Below are 19,745 nucleotides of genomic sequence, written 5' to 3' on the forward strand. Positions count from 1 at the left end.
TGGAGGAACAACTGGTCTAGTCAAGGACTTAAATAAAGACAATTCTTAACATTTAATCCTTAGGAGGGTGTCGGCCCAGGTATACCCCAGTTATGGTACTGCAAAATTTCTTATTGGCGCATGCCAGTTCCTTCCCACTCTTGTCTTTGACACTGAGCAAGCAGCTTCTGATCCTCTGGTTCCAGGCTCAAGCGTCCTGGCCCCACTGGTCACAGAATTGTGGATTCTGAAGGAGGAACTAGAGTGTGTCGGGGACCACAGCCGGGGGTGGAGCTGTGACGTGTGGGAAGGCGGGGCTGGCGGCAGGTGAGACGCCTGGTCTCCTGGGCTGCAATCACTCCGGGAGACTGAGCCATGGGAGGAAAGCAGGATGAGGACGAGGCCTATGGTGAGACTGAAGGGAGAAGCCGGGGCTCTGTGGAGGGAGGGAAACTGGCAGGACACAGTGGCTGAGACTAGCTCCAGAGAGAGGAACTAAGGAAAGTCCTGGGTCCCTGAGGAAAGAGCCCTGGAAACAGGAGCAGGTGGAAGGAGGTAGGATCAGGGTCCTGGGGAGAGAATAGGGCTCAGAGCCTGAGGGCCATTGCTGGGGAGCATTTGTAGAGTGAAGCTGGAGGAGGTGACAGGATTTCAGGCTTGCACTCTGTGCTCTGAGGGTCGGGAAGGGATGGGCAAACAAAGCCCAGATGAAAAGTGGCAGGGTTGGGGTCATGAGCAGGACAACAGGGGTGCAGGAACTGCGATGTCATGTGCTATTGAACCTGGTGGGTAAGGCTGGAGCCTCTGTGAGGAAGAGTCCAGGAGTCAGTGTGGACTCTGGGTCTCTGAAGCCGAAAGGTGCCAAGGCCTGCCGGGCAGTCTCTGTGAGGAGTGGGAGCATGTGATGTTGAGTGGGCTGGGGTCTACTTGCAGGTCTCTGCAAGGAACGGCAAGAGAAATGGGTCCTGCTAGGATCCCTGTGAATAATTGGGGATAAGGGTCTTAATGGAAATGGCGCTGTGACCTGCCTTGGCGTCTCTGTTAGGAGTAAGGAGTGGGAGTCTGTCTGGAGTACTTTGAGGAGTAGGACCAGGACTGGGATTCCTGTGAAGAGTAAGGGCCAAAGGGAGAAGGAGCCAGGAGCTGGCTTCCAGAATCTGCTAGGAAAAAGGGCTAGGAGTAGGGAGGGAGCTGGGGACCAGCCTCCAGGATTCCTGTGAGCAGCAAGGGCTGTAGCTTGCCCACAGAGATCCCCTTAGGTCTGGAGGGGAGACAATCCTGAGTGAGAAGCCTGGAGGACCAGGTGTTCCCTAGAGAGGTGGGGGAAGGGGCCCAGGACACTCCCCAGAAAACTTCCTGGAGCAGCTTTGGATCAATCATTGACCTCATGCCCATAAGCCAAGGTGGGACAGAGTCCAGAGCACCTGGGCAGAGAGGATCCCACCCCTTCCCAGACTCTGGCCCAGCCTTCTGCCCTCCCTCCTGGTGCCCACAGTGAGACCCTGGCTGCCTGGCCCCACCTCCTCCCTGTGTGTACTCAGGGAGGACCAGGAACAGGACGTGGCCACAATCTCAACAGCCAGTCAGCTCAGGTGTCACCCTGACTGGCACCCAGAGCTCTGTGGTGGCTGCCTGAGAACTGAGGTCCCTTTGAAGTGGGGTCCCCTCTATAGGGGTCCTCTTTTTCCAATCCCCAGGCCCTTGCAGGGGTTGACACCCTCGGCTCAATATTTTTTTGTCCATGGCTTCAGGTCAGAGAGTGAAGATAGGCATTGGTTCTGGAGCAGCTGTGATAAGGGGCTGGGACACCTCCCTGAGGGGCTCTGGGCCTGGGAAGTCCAAAGCAGAATGTAGAGAGAGGAGAAGGATAAGAGAGGGGACTGAGAGCCCCTGAGACAAAGTGTCCCACCTCCCACCAGCTAGAGGGAGCCTTGAGAGAAATGGGGCCAGGGGACCAAGGCATCTCCCAGACAGGCAGCCTTGAGGTGTGAGCCTTGATCTGGAAACAGAAAGTCCCCCTCCCCACCTCTGCCTGTCATCTGAGTGGAGTTTAAGGTGAGCAGTTGAGCTGCTGACCAGGCGTAGATTCCTGGATTCTGCAGTTCCTGCTGCCTAGATTTCCCCTCCTGCCAGCCCTGCCCTGGACAGGATCCTAGGGCCAGGAGGGACTCCAGAGGAACAGACTAATGGAGAAACCCCTTCAGGGCCTCATTCTCCACACTTTTCTCCATGCCCCGCAGGGAAACCTGCCAAATATGACCCCTCCTTTCGAGGCCCCATCAAAAACAGGTGAGTTCTGGTCATTGCCCTGGGGGGCAGGGGAGTCTGGTTTTTATTTTGTATTTGCTAAAATATCAGTAAAAAAAAAAATAATAAAGAAAAAAAAAAAGAAGAAGAAGAAAGAAAGAAAAAATGCTACCCCAGGGTATTTGTTGTGTCTGGTCAGCAGGGAGCTTCCTGGTACTGGTGATACAGGGGTGTACATTTGGGGGAAATTCACCCAGTTGAGTACTTAGGACTTGTCCTTTTTGTGTGCAGTACTGGGGACTGAACCCAGCTCATGTTCCACCCCTGAGCTATACCCACAGCCCCTGAGTTGTGCTTTTCTCTGTCATACTTTAGAAGAAAGATACCCACAAAGAGGTTTTCTTTTAAAATAAATAAATAAATAAGCTAGGCACAGTGGTGAATTCCTGTAATCCCAAGAAAGAGGCCGAAGGATTGCACATTCTGGGGCAGCCTCATCTATTCAGCCAGAGCTCATCTCATTATATAAAATAAAATGAGCCAGGGATGGAGTTCAACCGCAGAGTGTCCCTGTGTTTTTAATCACCAGTACTTCAAACAATACATGAAACCTGCTAATACCCACTCCAGCTTTTCCCAACTCACCAGCAGACCCTTGGGGACTGTCCCCTTCCCCTCACCAATTCCCTCCATTATACCTCCCCAAAGCCTCCCCAGTCAGACTCCATTTCTTTCCCAGGAGCTGCACGGATGTCATCTGCTGTGTCATCTTCTTTCTCTTTATTTTGGGTTATATCGTGGTGGGGATTGTGGGTGAGTTTCCATCTGCGCAGTGTTGGAATGGTGGGTGGGGGCGATAACCCAGAGGTAACACCCCATAGCTGCTCCCTGCAAGCTCCTGCCCTCCCATGATCCATCTGTGTATGTCTGTCTTCAGCTTGGGTGTATGGAGACCCCCGGCAAGTGCTCTACCCCAGGAACTCCACAGGTGCCTACTGCGGGTTGGGGCAGAACAAGTAAGTACAAAGATAGAAAGAGTGAAAGGAGGGAGGTAAGGTGGGAATGGGCAGGAGATGGCAACAGCCTCCCATCCCCCAGCTCAGGCATGAGAACCATCATGCTCTTCTACACTCTTCCCCTGTTGTTCCCACCCCACCCCCACCCTCTCTGAATCTGATCACACCAGAGCCCTCCCTTCGCTGGACATTTAGTTTGAGTCCCCCAGAACTGAGAGGACTTAGCCAGAACGTGGTAAATTGCATGGTTTTAGAGTTCAGAGATGGCTGTTTAGATTTGGCTTAAGTTTTGATTGTCTATCCTTACGACAACTTACTTAACTTCTCTGAGCTTGATTTCCTCATCTGAAACACAAGGATGATTATAGAAGTGATGCTGTCAGTCTCCACAGGCAGGAAATGTTTAATAAATAATCAACCCTCCAGCATTTACATAGTGTTGACTATGTTCCAGGCAGGCAGTATACTTTACACATGCTCTCTTTAACGCCTCATGATGTAGATATTATCATTTTATAGATGATAGATCTGAGTCAGAGAGATGTTTAGTGACTTGCTCAAAGTCATAAAGCTAGTAGGAAAGGATTAAGCTACAGAATTGATGCCCTCAGCCATTCCTTAGCTGTTGTGATGGGAGTTGTTCTGGGAAATCATCTAGGTGTCTCCCTTACCTCCCCAGAGGAGCTAGGACCAGGTGCTGGATGTGACTCCTCTAGGCCACTCCTCTAGGTCCACTGTACTCTAGGGGAGTGACCTCAGTAGATCCTCCCCTCCCCTAACACCAGATGAGGCCCTGAGCCCACTCTTCCTCTCTTCCTGCAGAGATAAACCCTATGTCCTGTACTTCAACATCTTCAGCTGCATAGTGGCCAACAACATCATCACAGTCGCCCAGAAGGGACTACAGTGCCCTACGCCCCAGGTCAGAGCCCGGGGCTGCCTCTGCCTCACATGTCCCCAGGACCCCAGGTACTAGCCCCTTAGTACATTCTCTGCTCCCCAGGTATGTGTGTCCTCCTGCCCGGAGGCTGTATGGACAGTGGAAAAAGATCAGTTCTCGCTGACAGTCGCAGAGGTCTTCTATAAAGAAAAAAAGAACTTTTGTCTGCCAGGGGTGCCCGGGAATATGGTGAGTACTGCCCCCGACATCATCATTGTCACTCAGGAGGGCCCACAATAGGATGGAGTAGTAGAGTTAGTTGAGTAGACGTTCCTGGGAAGGGTGGACCGGCTGAGCCCTGTGGTAGTGGTGGTGGCAACAGTGGCAGTGGCGGTGAGGGGACCCAACTTCTCCATCCTGTTCTATGTCTGTGTGTGTATCTGTTCTCCCTTCCCCACCCCACAGACGGTACTCCAAAGCCTGCAACAGGAATTCTGCCCCAGTTTCCTCCTGCCCTCCACTCCAGGTGAGAAACACAGTTCCCTCCTCAGGCATCATCTCCTCCAATATATATTTTTTTTTATTTCTCAAATGAGGAAACCAGAGAGTAAAGAAAGTAAAGCCACACAGCTTGTCAGTGGCACAAGTAGAATGAGCAACAGGTCTCCATTTCTCTCTCTGCCGTGTGACCCCACAGTCAGACCATCAGTGTTTTTCGGGCACCTACTATGTACCAGGCACTGGGGATAAATGTGGGGAAGGTAGAAATTGCTCTGGGCCTAAGCTACATTGTAGGTGGAGAGATCAGAGATGGTCATAGAGACTGTATGAGAACCCCATGAAAACCCCATTGAAGAATCTATACACACATACTACCCTTTTGTATAGGGAAAAAGACTAGAAGGATATCTATCCAGCTGTTACAAATGAATGTGAGTGGGTGGTGGGGTTGTAATTGGCCTTTATCCTGTATGTTTTCCTTTGCAACCTCAAATACACACACATACACACACACACACATACACACACACACACATACACGTGCGTGTGATAGGGGAGGGAAGGAGTACTGGGGCTTGAGCCCAGTGGCACTCTACCACTAAGCTACCCCCAGCCCCTTTTTAAACTACATTTTGAAACAAAGTCTCACTAAAATGCCCAGGCTGGCCTTGAATTTACAATCTTCCTGCCGCCTCAGCCTTCCCCTGTAGCTGGGATTACAGGCATGCCTCACCATGCCCAGCTCCTAATACATTTTTTTAATGTAAAACATTTTTTTAAATTGTAGCATGAGTAAAGATAAATAGTTTTTAATGTAAGTACAATAAGAAGTGTGTCAAAAGATTGCTCCAAAGTCAGATCTGGATTTAAATTCTAGCACTTTCCCGCTGAGTGATCTGGGCTACTTAACCTCCCTGCACCTGGTTTCCTCTTCTTTGTAATGTAAATAACAGAATGCCTCTTCCTGGCTAGGTTGTGAGGGTGAATTAAATGGCTCTACATGTACATAACATGTACCACAGGAGATGGGGATGGGTGAGAAAGCTTCCTGTGGAGGTGAGACTGAGCAAAAGCTGTTCCAGAGGAGGGGGGGGGGACTTCAAAGAAGGGAGGTGTAGAGTGAGGGGACAATGGAAGGCAGGGTCCAGAAGCTGGGCCAGGGAACCTGGATGGTTTCCAGGCAGAGCCTCTGAAGGTATCTGAGAAGCCAAAGGACATAGAGCCCAGAATGATGAGGTCATGCTGTGCCCTGGTCTTCCTGGCCCACAGACAGGCAGAGGGTGTCAGGTCAATCGAGTCAGGCAAAGGAGGCAGATTTAAAAGGGCCGCTGAACAGGCTTTATTGAGATATCACTCCCTGGCAGAACTCGATCAGACCCACAGAGGGGACAGGGGAAGGGTCTGAGGAGAAACTGCGTGGAAGCTCGACAGGACTGGACCTTTATGGGGCTTACAGCAGGAAGGGAAGGGCTTGGGACAGGAAAAGGTGTTTTTAGGGTCCATTGCCCCTTTGGAGTTGGTCAGAGGAGTTGGCTGAACTCCAGGATTGGCCAGGGGGTCCTGCTGATTGACAGGCATTAGTCAGGAGATCTGGCTAATTGACAGGCATTTCTGCAGGCATCTGATTGATGTTCCTTTCCCGCGCGAGCTGCTTTGTTCTAAGTTGTCACCACCGATCTAACATTCCAGCCTTTTTGGTGATACAGGGTGCAAATTTCGTCTAGCTACTTCCAGCTTGTTTAGGGGCATCATGAGAGGGGAGTAGCTCAGGTGTAGGTTCCGTGGGAAGGAAACTGTAGGGGTGTAGGAGCATCTGGTTGTAGGTCACGCTGGCAATTTCACTCATTCGCTTTCGAACGAACCTGAGGAGGCAGGGAGCAATCATTAATAGAAGTCCTATTACTAATATAGGAGTGAGAATGGGAGTCAGTCACGCAATGAGGGTTGAGTTTAGCCAGCCTGACCAAGGGTCATTTGATGGTTGCCATTTAAGCCTTTCATCCAAACGATGGAGAGTGTCAGCATTCTCTTCGATCAATCCAGTTTCATTGATATAATAGCAGCATTCTTCTTTTAGGAACACACTCCTTTATCTGCTGTCAAAAGATTTAGAGCTCTATGGTTCTGCAATGAGACTTGGGCAAGAGATGTTATTTGCCTTTGTAGGGAAGCAAGATAAGCGGCTGATGCCTCTACTGCTTCCCAAAGTTGTTGTTCAAGCTTCTGAGTAGCGGTTACTGCATAACCAAGTACTCCTGCCCTGAGTCCAGAGGCAGCGAGGGAGGAGGCCAGGGAGAGTCCAACTACCACTGGCAGAAAGACGGCCTTTCTTGTCCTGGAAAGGGAGATGGTGACAAGCCATGTTAATTCAGCCTCACTGTACAGAGTTAATTGGGGGACCAAGGTGGAAGGAACACAAAAAGCAAACGGCATGTTGAGACTTAGATTTTTTTGTTAGGGTACCAGTGCACCAGAAAAAGAACTCAGGTGGAGCAAAGGTTAAGAAATTCGAACAATCTGGGTGCAGAACCTGAGGAAGTGTAGCAGCAAGAGAAGTTCCCTGATGAGTTACGAAAAAGAGGTACTTCCTCAAAAGCTGGAGAGGGGGGTCCTTGGGGTCGAGTTGAGGTATTGAGTGGAAACTCAATAAGAATCGCAATTAATGAAGTATGATCCAAACCTGCGCAGAGGAAACAGTCTGAAATGTTATTCACTTTGGACAAATTGAGAAGCTGAAGGCCTGATGTATTAGGGCCACCTATGAGAAAGGGTCAGCTTTAGGATGGGCAACTGCATCCAGCTGGTGTTGGAGTTCCTTCTCTTGCTCCTGGATGGTTATGTGAATTTGAGGGAGCAGTTGTATATAAGTTCTCCATATTCTGATAGAGGCTGAGGGGTGTTTGGCAAAACCCCACGAATAGAATTTACCATCAACACCAGAAGCCCATTTTGGGTTCCATGGGTCCCAAATAGTCAATTTGGTGTATGCTCAATTCTCATAGCAAGGCTTATCTAGAAAGCGTTTTTTTCATGAATTATAAGGGCACCCGCCATAGGTGTCAGGCTAGTGCTTACAGGATTCTTCAGTTTGGTCTGATATGAAGCATAGCATTGCTGAACATAAGTGGGATGAGGTGGCCCGGTTGAATCCAGTAACATTAAGGATGACGGCCCAATTACAGCCAGTGAAAGGGCAATCGCCTTGGCCCATAAACTGAGAGCGGGTGGTGCCATCCTGTTGCCATGTTGCTTGGATGTAGAAGTGCCATCTGTGGGTTGGGATAGAAGCTTTAGAGAGATTAATGATTAGTAAAAGAAGGAGAGGGTTGGCGAGAAACTTCCAGTTTGGTGGGTCCCAGCATGAAAGTATGACTGTATGGGGTCGTTGGGGGATATGGAGCCTCCAAGTAATGTTGAGGCCTTTGGAGACTAGTTGAACAACCTGAGAAGTGAAGGCCGGACCATTATCTGACTGGATGGAGGTAGGAAGTCCAAATCTGGAAATGATCTGCTCAATGAGGATGGAGGGGACGGTGTTAGCAGTTTCCCTTGAGGTAGGGAAACTGTAAGAGAGTGCTATCCCCAAACCACAAACAGTTAAATCCTGTGTCAAGGCCTAACCAAAGAGGTAGGAGTGTCCCTGAAGCCTTGGGGTAGGCCTGACCATGTCAGCTTTTGAGACCTAAAGGATATAGGGTCTTCCCGCGTGAAGGCAAAGAGGTAATAAGAGTCAGGACACAGAGGCACTGTAAAGAAGGCAGCTTTAGATCCAGGATAGTAAAGTGAGTGGTCAAAGGGGGGATACTAAAAAGAAAAGCGTGAGGGTTGGAAACCACCGGGTGGATAGGCATAATGGCCTCGTTAATTAGGTGGAGTTCCTAGACTAAGTGATAGGTGCCTGAGGGTTTGCGTACCAGAAATATGGGAGTGTTGCGGGGGAGTCTTAGGGACTCAGGGAAATTTAGTTTGGGGTTTCAGCTGGGTTGGGACTGACTTGTGGTGGGAGGCTATGACCAGCGTAGAGATGTCCCAGATCTGGGGACAACTAGATCAGGTCATTAGAGAGGGTAAGAATTAGAGGCAGAAGGAAATGGGTGGTAGTATTCTTGGGATATAGTTGGAGGGTGGCTCCTAGTAATTGGAAAACATCTCTACCTAGGAGAGGAACTAGACAGGATGGAATAACTAGAAAAGAGTGTGTGAAAGGGTGTCCCTCCAGGGCACAGGCCAGCTTAGCAGTTCGGTTTGGGGAGGAAGTCAGGACCCCCTGGACCCCGCTGGGCCAGGACCCCAGCAACTTTGTCATCAATCCCCATAACTGAGACCTGGGAATGAAACAGAGGCCTAGAGTGGGCAGGCAAGACAGAACAGGTAGCCCCCGTGTCCACAAGGAAGCTTATGGACTTACCCGCTGCATGGAGCATTACCCTGGGCTCAGAGAGGGTAATGGGGGTCTTTGAATCTGGGCTTCTTCAGTCTTCTGCGAACCCCAATAGTTCAAGAGAAGGGACCGCCTGACTGGTCATACTCCTGCATAGAGGCACCGAGGAAGGGCCAGCCATGGGGCAATCTTCCAATGTCCTGTCTGCTTACAGGTGGGGCATGGCCTGGGAGGAGGCCATGGGTTTGGGCATTAGCAAGCCCAGTGACCTTTGGATCCACATTTGAGGCAAACTCCTGGCAGAGAGGAATGCTGGTTTCCCCCGTGAAGCTTTTGCTAGAGACATAGGCCTCAGGGCCGCTGCCAAGGCCTGGGTTTGGGGTGTTACCTTTTTCTGCAATGGAGCCTGCTTTAAAGGCCATTTTCACCAGATCTCAGATAGGGGTCTGAGGGTCCTCCTCAGCTCATTTGAGCTTTTTCTAATATCATGAGCCGACTGAGTAATGAAATGGATTGTTAACACTGTAGCCCTGGTGGGAGACTCAAGATCCAGCCTAGTATATTTGGTTAGGGCTTCTGTAAGGCAGCTGAGAAATAAGGATGGATTTTCATCTGGATTCTGGGAAAGATCCTGAAGTAAGAATGGGATGTGATTTGAATGATCCCTTCAGCAGCACCCATTTCCTTGAGAAGACAAAGGAGCTATGGGTTAGCTGGTGGGAGGGCCTGGTGGGACTGGGTGCTGGAACTGACAGGAGAAGAGAGGCATGAGTAGGGGGAGGGGAAAGGGCTTGTCAGTAGAAGAGGTGAGCATAGCTGAGGAGGAGGCCCAGAGGGATCCGGAGATCCCACCCATTGCAGCCAGGTGGGACCCATTCTGCCTGCCGGTTGGAACCAGGCAGCAAAGGGAGGCGTGCGAGAGGAGCCATCGAGGGAGGGAGAAAGGACATCTGTGCCTGGTGGCCAGGCAGACTGGAAGCGCGCAGACAGGGCCACGGCAGCGGCAGGGAGGGGGAGGGGACATGGTACCGCTGGTAGGGAGAGCAGACAGAAGGACAGGAGCAAAAAGCAGAGAGAAGGTTGGAAGCGGAAAGCAGAGGGAAGGACAGGAGCGAATCTGTCTGGCGACAGAAATTGTCCAATTCAGTGAGGGTTTAAAATCAACAGTTCCTTCTGGGGGCCATTGTGACCAATTGTATAACTGCAGTAAAATACCAGGCAGTTCTTGAATGAGCCCTAACTTGGCAGGATTTGAATATAGACACCCAAGGACTTTGGGGTCTAAGGAGAGGACTCTGTGTTTCCCATGACCTTCTGGCATCCTCCGGGGTGACTGGGAGCAGAAGAAGGCATCCCAAATTCTGTCTGCACTTACCTACGGAACAGATACGGGCCAGGGCAGAGGTTGAGACGTTCCCTACAGCCTCCGCAGGCCCCAGCAGTTGGCCAACCTGGTTGGGTGGGCGGTTCTCAGGAGGACTGGGATGTCTCCACATTCCCCGGAGCCCTGAACAGAACGGGCAGGGCCTATAGCATGTGTGACTTAAGGATAGACCCCGCGGACAGACAGAAAGAAAGGGTTTGGAAGGTCAGGAGAAATGGGAACTTACCCCACTCCTGTTGGCCTGGATGAAGGGAGAGGGAAAGAGCTGCTTAGAAATTTCCCGATTTGTTTTAAGGGGGAAGGGATGGGTTTCAATCCCCTGAGGGAGAAGCCCAAAGATCCCTTCCCGGGTTTCGGCACCAAGATGTCAGATCAGGTGAGGCGGGCAGCAACCAAAGGAGGCAGATTTAAAAGGGCCGCTGAATGAGGCTTTATTGAGATATCACTCCTGGGCGGAACTCGATCAGACCCACAGAGGGGACAGGAGAAGGGTCTGAGGAGAAACTGCGTGGAAGCTCGACAGGACTGGACCTTTATGGGGCTTACAGCAGGAAGGGAAGGGCTTGGGACAGGAAAAGGTGTTTTTAGGGTCCCTTGCCCCCTTGGATTTGGTCATGGGAGTTGGCTGAACTCCAGGATTGGCCAGGGGTCCTGCTGATTGACAGGCATTAGTCAGGAGATCTGGCTAATTGACAGGCATTTCTGCAGGCATCTGATTGATGTTCCTTTCCTGCGTGGGCTGCTTTGTTCTAAGTCACCACTAAGTCGCCACCAAGTCACCAAGTTGCCACCACCAACCTAACAGAGGGTGGATGGAAGTTGAGACTGGGGTATCACAGGGGTCCATCCAGAGGAGAGGAGATCTGAACCAGGGCAGCAGCAGAGAGGAATGGATGGTAGCCTTGACACCACAGGGCAAGAGCCCCCTCTTGGCTGTGGAATCCAGAGCAGCACCCGCACCCCCACCCCTAGTCCCAGGAGAGGAGAGTTCATCCCCTGAGGCATTATGGGCTAGTGGGGGGAACAGTCTTTACACCTGGCAATCCCTGTTCTCTTCCAGCTCTGGGGCGCTGCTTTCCATTGCCCAATACTAACTTTACACTACCCGAATTCCCCTGGATCAGCAACACCACCATTACTCAGGGAATCAGGTAGGCATTGCTCACCCCACCCGCATCTATCCCACACCACTTCCAGCCCGCAGCCCCATCTGATTTGGTCTCTCCCCAACAGTGGTCTTCTTGACAGCCTCAATGCCCGTGACATCACTGTTAAGATCTTTGAAGATTTTGCCCAATCCTGGTATTGGATTCTTGTGTGAGTCACCACACTCTCCTCCTCTCTTGTCCTTCCCTTCTCCCCTCCCTGATTCTCTACCTGCTAGTCCCATGTCAGAAACAGAGGGAAGAGAGAAGAGAAAGAGCCAGAACTCAGAATAGACTCCATGCCCATCAGGATTTATAAGGGGGTCAAATCTGGGGACATTGGACGGCATAAGGAAAGGTATTTGGAAACCTCTGAAAGGAAAACAATTTCAGGAGCCAGAAGTGACCCTCGCCTATGTTACTATGCCTACAGTGCCCTAGGTGTGGCTCTGATCCTGAGCCTGCTATTTATCCTGCTTCTGCGTCTGGTGGCTGGGCCCCTAGTGCTGGTGCTGATCATAGGGGTACTTGGAGTGCTGGCCTATGGCATCTACCACTGCTGGGAGGAGTACCGAGTGCTGCGGGACAAAGGCGCCTCTATCTCCCAGCTGGGCTTCACCACCAACCTCAGTGCCTACCAGAGTGTGAAGGAGACCTGGCTGGCTGCTGGTAAGTACCATACCAGCTCTCCAGCTGCCAGCCATCAGAGCCTGGCCCTGGGCCATGCTGGCCCTGGCCTGACCCTAGCCCTATGCCCATTGTCTCCCCCATCCCCCGCAGTGATTGTGCTGGCTGTGCTTGAAGGCATCCTGCTGCTCCTGCTCATCTTCCTGCGCCAACGGATTCGCATCGCCATTGCCCTCCTGAAGGAGGCCAGCAAGTCAGAGCCTGTCTAGGAGGGAGATGGGGCTGAGGGTTGGGGTGCAGGCCTGGGGGTGGGGATGCCAGGGAAGTGGTAGGGAGCTCCAGAGGAGAAAGGTATTAGGGCAGTGGGTAACACTGCTGGATGACAGGATCTCAGAGCCTCAGTTTCCCACCTGTAAAATAGGTGAATCAGCAGTTGCTACTTAGGGGGTTGTAATAAGGATTAAATGGATTGGTGAATGCCCAGTACCTAAAACTAGCAGGCCTCTAGAAGGGTGGGAGTGGCCGTGGTGGATGGAACAGCAGGAGACCAGGCAGGGAGGAGAAGCGGCAGCTTCCTGCCAACCAGGAACCACCAAACTTGTCAAGGAGACCACACTTTGGTGTCTCTCTTTGCTTGCCCAAGTGGCTTCTGTGATTCTAGTCCCCTTTAAGGGTCCCTAGAAGCAAGATATATTGCCTTCAGTTCATTCAGTGAGCACCTGATTTGTACCCACCCACACCAAGCACTGGTGCTAGGAAAGATGAAATTTCTGCCCTACTGCTGCCACCCCAGGGACACCGGGCCGACTCTGGCTGTGGCAGCTGAGGGGCCCATGCTAGAGTCAGCCCTCTCAGAGGATGGGTGGGGCTAGGGACAGGTTGGTGGACAGCTCTTGTCTCTCCACAGGGCTGTGGGTCAGATGATGTCAACCATGTTCTACCCACTGGTCACCTTTGTCCTCCTTGTCATTTGCATTGCCTACTGGGCCATGACTGCTCTGTATCCTTTGTCCACAGTAAAGCCTTGGGGTGCGGGGCTGAGGGGCAAAGAAGTACTTGCCCATATACTGTCAGAGAGCATTTGGCAGATGTACCCTTTTCTCTGTGCAGCAACAGCCCTGTGGCTAGACAGCACTGAGTAAGGGAGCACAGGCTGAATTCTAGCCCCCTTTGTACTGTATACAACCTGCACCAGGGCCCAGGAACAGTCCCTGAGGAGTGGCCTATGGAGGCACCATGCGACCGTGCTTTCCTTGACTCCCCTCTGGATACCTGGCCACGTCTGGGCAACCCCAGTACGTATACTGGGTGTCCAATGTCAGTGCACCCGGCTGTGAGAACGTGCCAGTGAATACATCGTGTGACCCCATGGTGAGGAAAGGTGGACCATGGAGGGGGCTTCAAGAGGGCTGAGGGGACCTTAGGAACTAATTAGCCCAGATCCTCATTGGGCAGAGGTGACTAAGGCCAGAGAGGGCAGGGGGCTCTCTCAAGTTCACATAACCTACCACCACCCTCTATTCCTCATGCTGACTCACCCATTATACATAATGGAAAAGTGAGGCTGTGACAGACATCATGGCCTAAAGGTGGAAGAGGGGAGGGCTGGACAGCAGGATATTCCTCTGCCTCGAGGGTTATTAACTACTTCACCTCACTTCAGCTCTGTCCTTCACCCTGTCCTTCTGGATGGCTGAGAAGGTTAAGTGACATTGGATACTTAAAGTACTTGGTACAATGCCTGGCACCTGATGAGATCTTATAAGTGATGGGGTTGTTTTGTTTTGCTATTTAAGTCTACTTCCCTTGAACACTGTCCTAGGCTGTTCACAGGTGAGATTCTTGGAGGTGGGCCTGGAAGAGAAGCTACTTCCTTAAACTATCCTGTGAGATTCTAGGGCATGGCAATACACTGCTGGGAATTTACTATCCTCAAAGCTTTCACGTCATAGCTGGGTGTGGTGGTGCACACCTGTAATCCTAGAGACTCCGAAAGCTGAGCCAGGAGAATCATAAATCCAGGCCAGTCTAGGCAAATTAGTGAGACCCTGTCTCAAAATAAAGGATTTTAAAAGGAGCAAGACACAGTAGTACACACCTGTAATCCCAGCAACTCTGGGGGCTGAGGCAGGAGGATTGCAAGTTTAAGGTACTGAGCCCACTCTTTTTATTTTACTTACTTACTTACTTACTTATTTTTTGGTGCTGGGGATTGAACTACCAACTGAGCTATATCCCCAGCCCTTGAGCCCATTCTATTAAAAAAAAATATTAAAACAGGCAGGTTCACACATGCATGTAATCCTAAGCAACCTAAGAGGCTGAGACAGGAGGACCACAAGGTCAAGGCCAGACCCAACAATTTTAAGACCCTGCCTCAAAAAAAAAAAAAAAATTTTTTTTTAAGAAGTCCTGGAGATGTAACTCAGTGGTAGAACATCAATTGGTTCAGTCCAAAACAAGCAAAAAAAAAAAACAAAAAACTCAGCTATACTTGCAGAAGACACACTGGGCACTGGGCACTGGGTATGTAAAGCCCAGAATGGCCTGGTTTCTCTTTGCAACTTGCTTACTATCTACAGTGAAAACTGACGCAAACCTGGTAACCTACAAAGTGGAAAATTGTTTTCTGGTTCTTTGCGGGTAGGGGATGTTTTTTGTTTGTTTTTTGATACTGGGGGTTGAATCCAGGGGCACTTAACCAGTGAGCCACATTACCCAGCCCTTTTTATTTTTTATTTTAAGACAAGTTCTTGATAAATTACTTAGGGTTTCTCTAAATTGTTGAGGCTGGCCTCAAATTTTCAATCCTCCTACTCAGCCTCCCAAGTTGCTACGGTTACAGGTATATGCCACTGTACCCAGAATTATTATTATTTTTTTCTTATTACAAAATTTCAAACATAAACCCAGTTTCAGAAATTATCAAGATTTTCTTGATCACATTTGCTGGACTGATTTAGTTTTTATATATGCATTTACTTTTCATTATGGACATTTTCAAATGCATGCAAAATAGGTTCACAGTAGAATGGTGAATCTCTTTACCCAGAGTCCACCACCCTCAGTTTTCTGCTCTTCTTACTTTACCTATCTCACTGCCCTCATGACATTTTTTCCCCCTAACTTTTGTTTTTTGGTTGTTTAGCAGTGCAAACCTAAGGCCTTCACATGCTGGGCAAGTGCTCTACCACCTAACTACACCCCAGACCTTTAGGGAGTTTATAAATGCAAATTCTGGACATCATGTATATATGTCAGGATGAGTTTTAAAGGCATAACTTTAGTGTGGAGGCTCACCCCTGTAATCTCAGCAACTCAGGAGGCTAAAACAGGACTGAAAATTCAAGGCCAGCCCTAGCAACTTAGTGAGACTCTGTCTCAAAATAAAAAATAAGAAGGGTTGGGGATGTGGCTCAGTGGTTAAGCGCTCCTGGGTTCAATCTTGAGTACCAAATAAACAAAAAATAAAAAACATAATGAAGACTGTAGCTCAGGGCTAGAGTGTTTGCCTAGCATGCACAAGGCCCTGAATTCTATCCCCAGCAATATAAACATTTTTTTTTGTTAAAAAAGCATAACCACATCTGGGTGTAGTGTTGCATGCCTATAATCCCAGCAGCTGGGGAGGCTGAGGCAGGAAGATTGAGAGTTCAAAGCCACTCTCAGCAACTTAGTGAGGCTCTAAGCAACTCAGTGAGAACCTGTCTCTAAATAAAAATATATATTTAAAAAAAAATTTTTAGTTGTAGATGGACAGAATGCTTTTATTTTATTTTATTTTATTTTATCTTATTTATATAGTGCTAGGGATCGAACCCAGTGCCTCAAGCATGCTAGGCAAGCGCTCTGCCGCTAAGCTATATAGCTCCAGCCCTAAAAATATATTTTTTAATATTCTATTTTATTTTTTAGGTGTAGATGGACACAACACAATGCCTTTATTCTTATGTGGTGCTGAGGATCGAACCCGGGTCCCACCTGTGCTAGGCAAGCGCTCTACCACTGAGCCACAATCCCAGTCCCTAAAAATATTTTTTTTAAAGGGTTGGGGATGTTGCTCAGTGGTTAAGCATCCCTGGGTTCAATCCCCAATACCAAAAAAAAAAAAGCATAACCACACCAGTTGTGGTAATACACACCTATAATCCCACCAATTTAAGAGGCTGAGCAGAAGGATTGCAAGGCCAGCTTCAGCAATTTAGCGAGATCCTGTCTCAAAGTAAAAAAAAAGCATAACCACTGTCAATATCACACCCAACAGAATTAAAACTAATTGCTTAATATCAAAATACCCAGAATATTCAATTCACACAGATGTGGACTTCACACACACCACTAGCTTGGCCCAAGAGACCTGGATGTTCTTGGGCCAGTCCAGAGACAAGGAAGCTAATTAACACCCAAACAACAGACTGAATGCAGTCTGAGCCTGGAGATAAGATTCCTAGAAGGAACTGTCTCCCTAACTGAGGGAGGCTACTGGGAACTGGTGGAGGTCAGGGCTATGCATTGAAGTCTCTAAAGCTGGACCTGAACCAACCTGTCCTCCTCACCACCCCCAGGACCAGTCCATGAACTACTCCTGCCCAGGGCTGATGTGCGTCTTCCAGAGCTACGCATCCACAGGCCTAGCACAACGATCTCTCTTCAACCTGCAAATCTATGGGGTCCTGGGGCTCTTCTGGACCCTTAATTGGGTACTGGCCCTGGGCCAGTGCGTCTTGGCTGGGGCCTTTGCCTCCTTCTACTGGGCCTTCCACAAGCCCCGGGACATCCCCACCTTCCCCCTGAGCTCCGCCTTCATACGCACACTCCGGTGAGCTAGAGGAAGGACCCTGGGAACTATGAGCAATAGAGACCCAGGAGTCCTGGGGCTGCCACTAATTTCCTAATTCCTTCTGCAGTTACCACACTGGTTCATTGGCATTTGGAGCCCTCATCTTAACCATTGTGCAGATAGCTCGGATCATCTTGGAGTACATCGACCACAAGCTGAGAGGTGAGCCTGCAGTCAAGAGCTGGGGAAGGCTGGGCTAAGCAGCTGGATCCTTGGGGAAAAGCATTGACCAAACAGGAGTTTCCCTTCTTCCCAGGAGCCCAGAACCCTATGGCCCGCTGTATCATGTGCTGCTTCAAGTGTTGCCTCTGGTGTCTGGAAAAGTTCATCAAGTTCCTGAACCGCAATGCATATATCATGGTGAGCTACCAGGGGCAAGCAACTCCTTGGTCTAGTACCCCTTGGCCTAGGCCCCCAAGCCAAATCTAAGAAAGCCCACCACATGTGACTGACCTTCCTACCCCCTCAGATTGCCATCTACGGGAAGAATTTCTGTGTCTCAGCCAAAAATGCCTTCATGCTGCTCATGAGGAACATTGTCAGGTCAGGCTGTCCTGCACTGCCATGTGGCTCCCCCTCAGGTCTCCCACCCTAGTCTGGCTTCCTAAGCACACTGCATTCAGAAGGACCCTGAACTTGGTTTAATGCTTTGTTATAGCCATTTTGAAATGGGAATAACTTTGATTTCAAACAAGTCCCTGCAAATTATGTAGTCAGCTGTTCTTCTAGGCCTCTCACCCACAACCTACCCTAATTGCTGGTACAGGGTGATTGTCCTGGATAAAGTCACAGACCTGCTGTTGTTCTTTGGGAAGCTGCTGGTGGTTGGAGGTGTTGGTAAGGACCAAGATTGGGATTTGCAGAGTGGGGGTTGGAGGTGTGCTGGGGAGCTGGAAAGGTGACCTCAGAGGAGCAGCACTGATCTTGGGAACTCTCCCACAGGGGTCCTGTCTTTCTTTTTCTTCTCTGGCCGAATTCAGGGGCTGGGTAAAGACTTCGAAAGCCCCCACCTCAACTACTACTGGCTACCCATTATGGTGAGTGACTCTCCTCTGTGACTCAACCCCCAACTTCCCCCAAAATCCCAGTAGCTCCAACCAGCCTTGTGTCTTCCAGACCTCCATCCTGGGGGCCTACGTCATTGCCAGTGGCTTCTTCAGTGTTTTCAGCATGTGTGTGGACACGCTCTTCCTCTGTTTTCGTGAGTGATACTCCTAGCTACCTTCTCCCCAACCTAACAGTAACCCACTGCCAGGCTTTTTTGGAGATTTGGTGCTTCTAGAAACAGCAATTTGTGAGTTAAAGAAGCCAGAGGGAACCTCTTCTGAAATCCTAAGGCCAGGGGTTTGGGAAACAAAGGAGGGAGTGAATCCCTAGGCTGGTGGGCTCTCCCATGTGGCAGGCACGGTGGCACACACCTGTAATCCCAGCAACTCAGAGGCTAAGGTAGGAGAACGGCAAATTTAAGGTCAGTCTCAGCAATTTAGAGAGAACCTGACTCAAAATAAAAATTTTAAAAGGTGGGCATGTGGCTCAGTGGTTAAGTGCCCCTAGGGGTTCAATCCCAATACAAAAAAAAAAAAAAAAAAATCCAGGTCAGTCTGGGAAACTTGCCTCAAAATAAAGGGTTGGGGTTGTGGCTCAGTGGTAGGTAGAGTGCTTGCCTCACATGAGGCACTGGGTTCAATTCCGATTCTCAGCACCACATATAAATAAATGAATAAAATAAAGGTCCATCAACAACTAAAAAATAATAATAAGTAAAAAGGGCTGGATGATGTAGCTCAATGGTGGAACACCCTGGGTTCATTCCCCAGTGTTGGAGGACAGGGGAGTCACAAGAGAGACTTCCCAGCAGGTGGCTGTAATGAGAGGGTATTTTCATCCTACAAAGTACATCCATTTTATTAATTTTTTGTATTATTTGTTTTTTTTGTTTGTTTATTTCGGGGATGATACATGCCTAAGCAATTCATGTGTGCATCTGCTGCAGATAGGATCCAGGGCCTTGTGCACACAAAGCACATGCTCTACCACTAAACTACACCCCTACCCATGCGCTAAGCAGGTGACATGCTGCTTAATCTTTATGACTCTATGAAATACATTCCTGAGATTACATAACCTGCCCTATAGATCACAAAATCTACTTGAAAAACATCAGCAGGCGGTGATACCCCCGGGACTGGAAATCAGCGGCTAGTTTCGCAGTCCCAGCAGTCCCAGCAGTCCCAGATTATTTCCCCCAGGGCATGGCCCCACCAGGGTTCACTCTAACAACGCTATCTTATGGCTAGTGGAAGACCTGGAACGGAACGATGGCTCCCTGGACCGACCCTACTACATGTCCAAGGGCCTCCTCAAAATTCTGGGCAAGAAGAACCAGGCGCCCCCTGGCGACAAGAAGAGGAAGAAATGAGAGACCAGGCCCTGACCCAGTACTGCACCACGCCTGCACAGACGCCCAGTCACATTATGCCTTACAGACCCCGATTTTGTAGCTAAATGATTTTATTAAAAGATTGATTATTTTTTTTCTCAATAACTCTGTTATTTTTATTCCCTCCAAGACCACACGGTGCCTCTCGCATCCCACCCACCGCCGGTATCTTTAAATTAGGCCCTGTCCCTGTTACACCTCCCTAAACTTCAGCCAATCAGAAGGTTGATACGGTGTGAGTCCGCCTTCCTCACGAGGGCCAAAAGAACTTCCCATCCGGGTCACGCGCTAACCCCCTTCATAGC

General features: G+C 49.7%; 1 protein-coding gene and 1 long non-coding RNA gene across 3 annotated transcripts; one reads left to right on the plus strand and one right to left on the minus strand.

Annotated features, from left to right (window-relative positions):
- The first annotated feature begins 234 nt into the window (after nucleotides 1–234).
- On the plus strand, nucleotides 235–19,545 carry Slc44a4 (solute carrier family 44 member 4). 2 transcript variants are annotated; one of them, XM_005338972.5, is made up of 21 exons: nucleotides 235–388; nucleotides 2,220–2,268; nucleotides 2,966–3,039; nucleotides 3,164–3,242; nucleotides 4,065–4,164; nucleotides 4,246–4,371; nucleotides 4,588–4,648; nucleotides 11,449–11,539; nucleotides 11,622–11,705; nucleotides 11,967–12,202; nucleotides 12,314–12,413; nucleotides 13,068–13,160; nucleotides 13,429–13,531; nucleotides 16,726–16,979; nucleotides 17,068–17,162; nucleotides 17,257–17,360; nucleotides 17,470–17,543; nucleotides 17,767–17,837; nucleotides 17,943–18,037; nucleotides 18,117–18,201; nucleotides 19,298–19,545. In XM_005338972.5, exons 1-21 carry the CDS (start codon nucleotides 355–357, stop codon nucleotides 19,417–19,419), a joined length of 2,130 nt encoding a protein of 709 aa, XP_005339029.1. In that variant the 5' UTR covers nucleotides 235–354; the 3' UTR covers nucleotides 19,420–19,545. The 2 variants fall into 2 exon arrangements, with proteins under 2 accessions (XP_005339029.1, XP_040138330.1); XM_040282396.2 differs by lacking the exon at nucleotides 2,966–3,039.
- Nucleotides 5,939–9,263, minus strand: LOC144366265 (uncharacterized). The gene is made up of 2 exons (XR_013425279.1): nucleotides 9,032–9,263; nucleotides 5,939–6,485 (listed from the first exon to the last, which is right to left on the minus strand). It is a non-coding gene; the product is annotated as an uncharacterized LOC144366265 (long non-coding RNA).
- Nucleotides 19,546–19,745: the final 200 nt, after the last annotated feature.

The sequence above is a fragment of the Ictidomys tridecemlineatus genome, chromosome 8 (genome assembly GCF_052094955.1).
Source record: "Ictidomys tridecemlineatus isolate mIctTri1 chromosome 8, mIctTri1.hap1, whole genome shotgun sequence".
Lineage (NCBI taxonomy): Eukaryota > Metazoa > Chordata > Mammalia > Rodentia > Sciuridae > Ictidomys > Ictidomys tridecemlineatus.

Excerpts from the sequence above, each read along its gene's own strand:
- Slc44a4 (XM_005338972.5), top strand. The coding sequence starts at position 355 with ATGGGAGGAAAGCAGGATGAGGACGAGGCCTATG. Across the intron at positions 12,414-13,067 it reads CTCCTGAAGGAGGCCAGCAA|GGCTGTGGGTCAGATGATGT; the intron begins GTCAGAGCCTGT and ends GTCTCTCCACAG. Across the intron at positions 17,163-17,256 it reads CATCGACCACAAGCTGAGAG|GAGCCCAGAACCCTATGGCC; the intron begins GTGAGCCTGCAG and ends CCTTCTTCCCAG.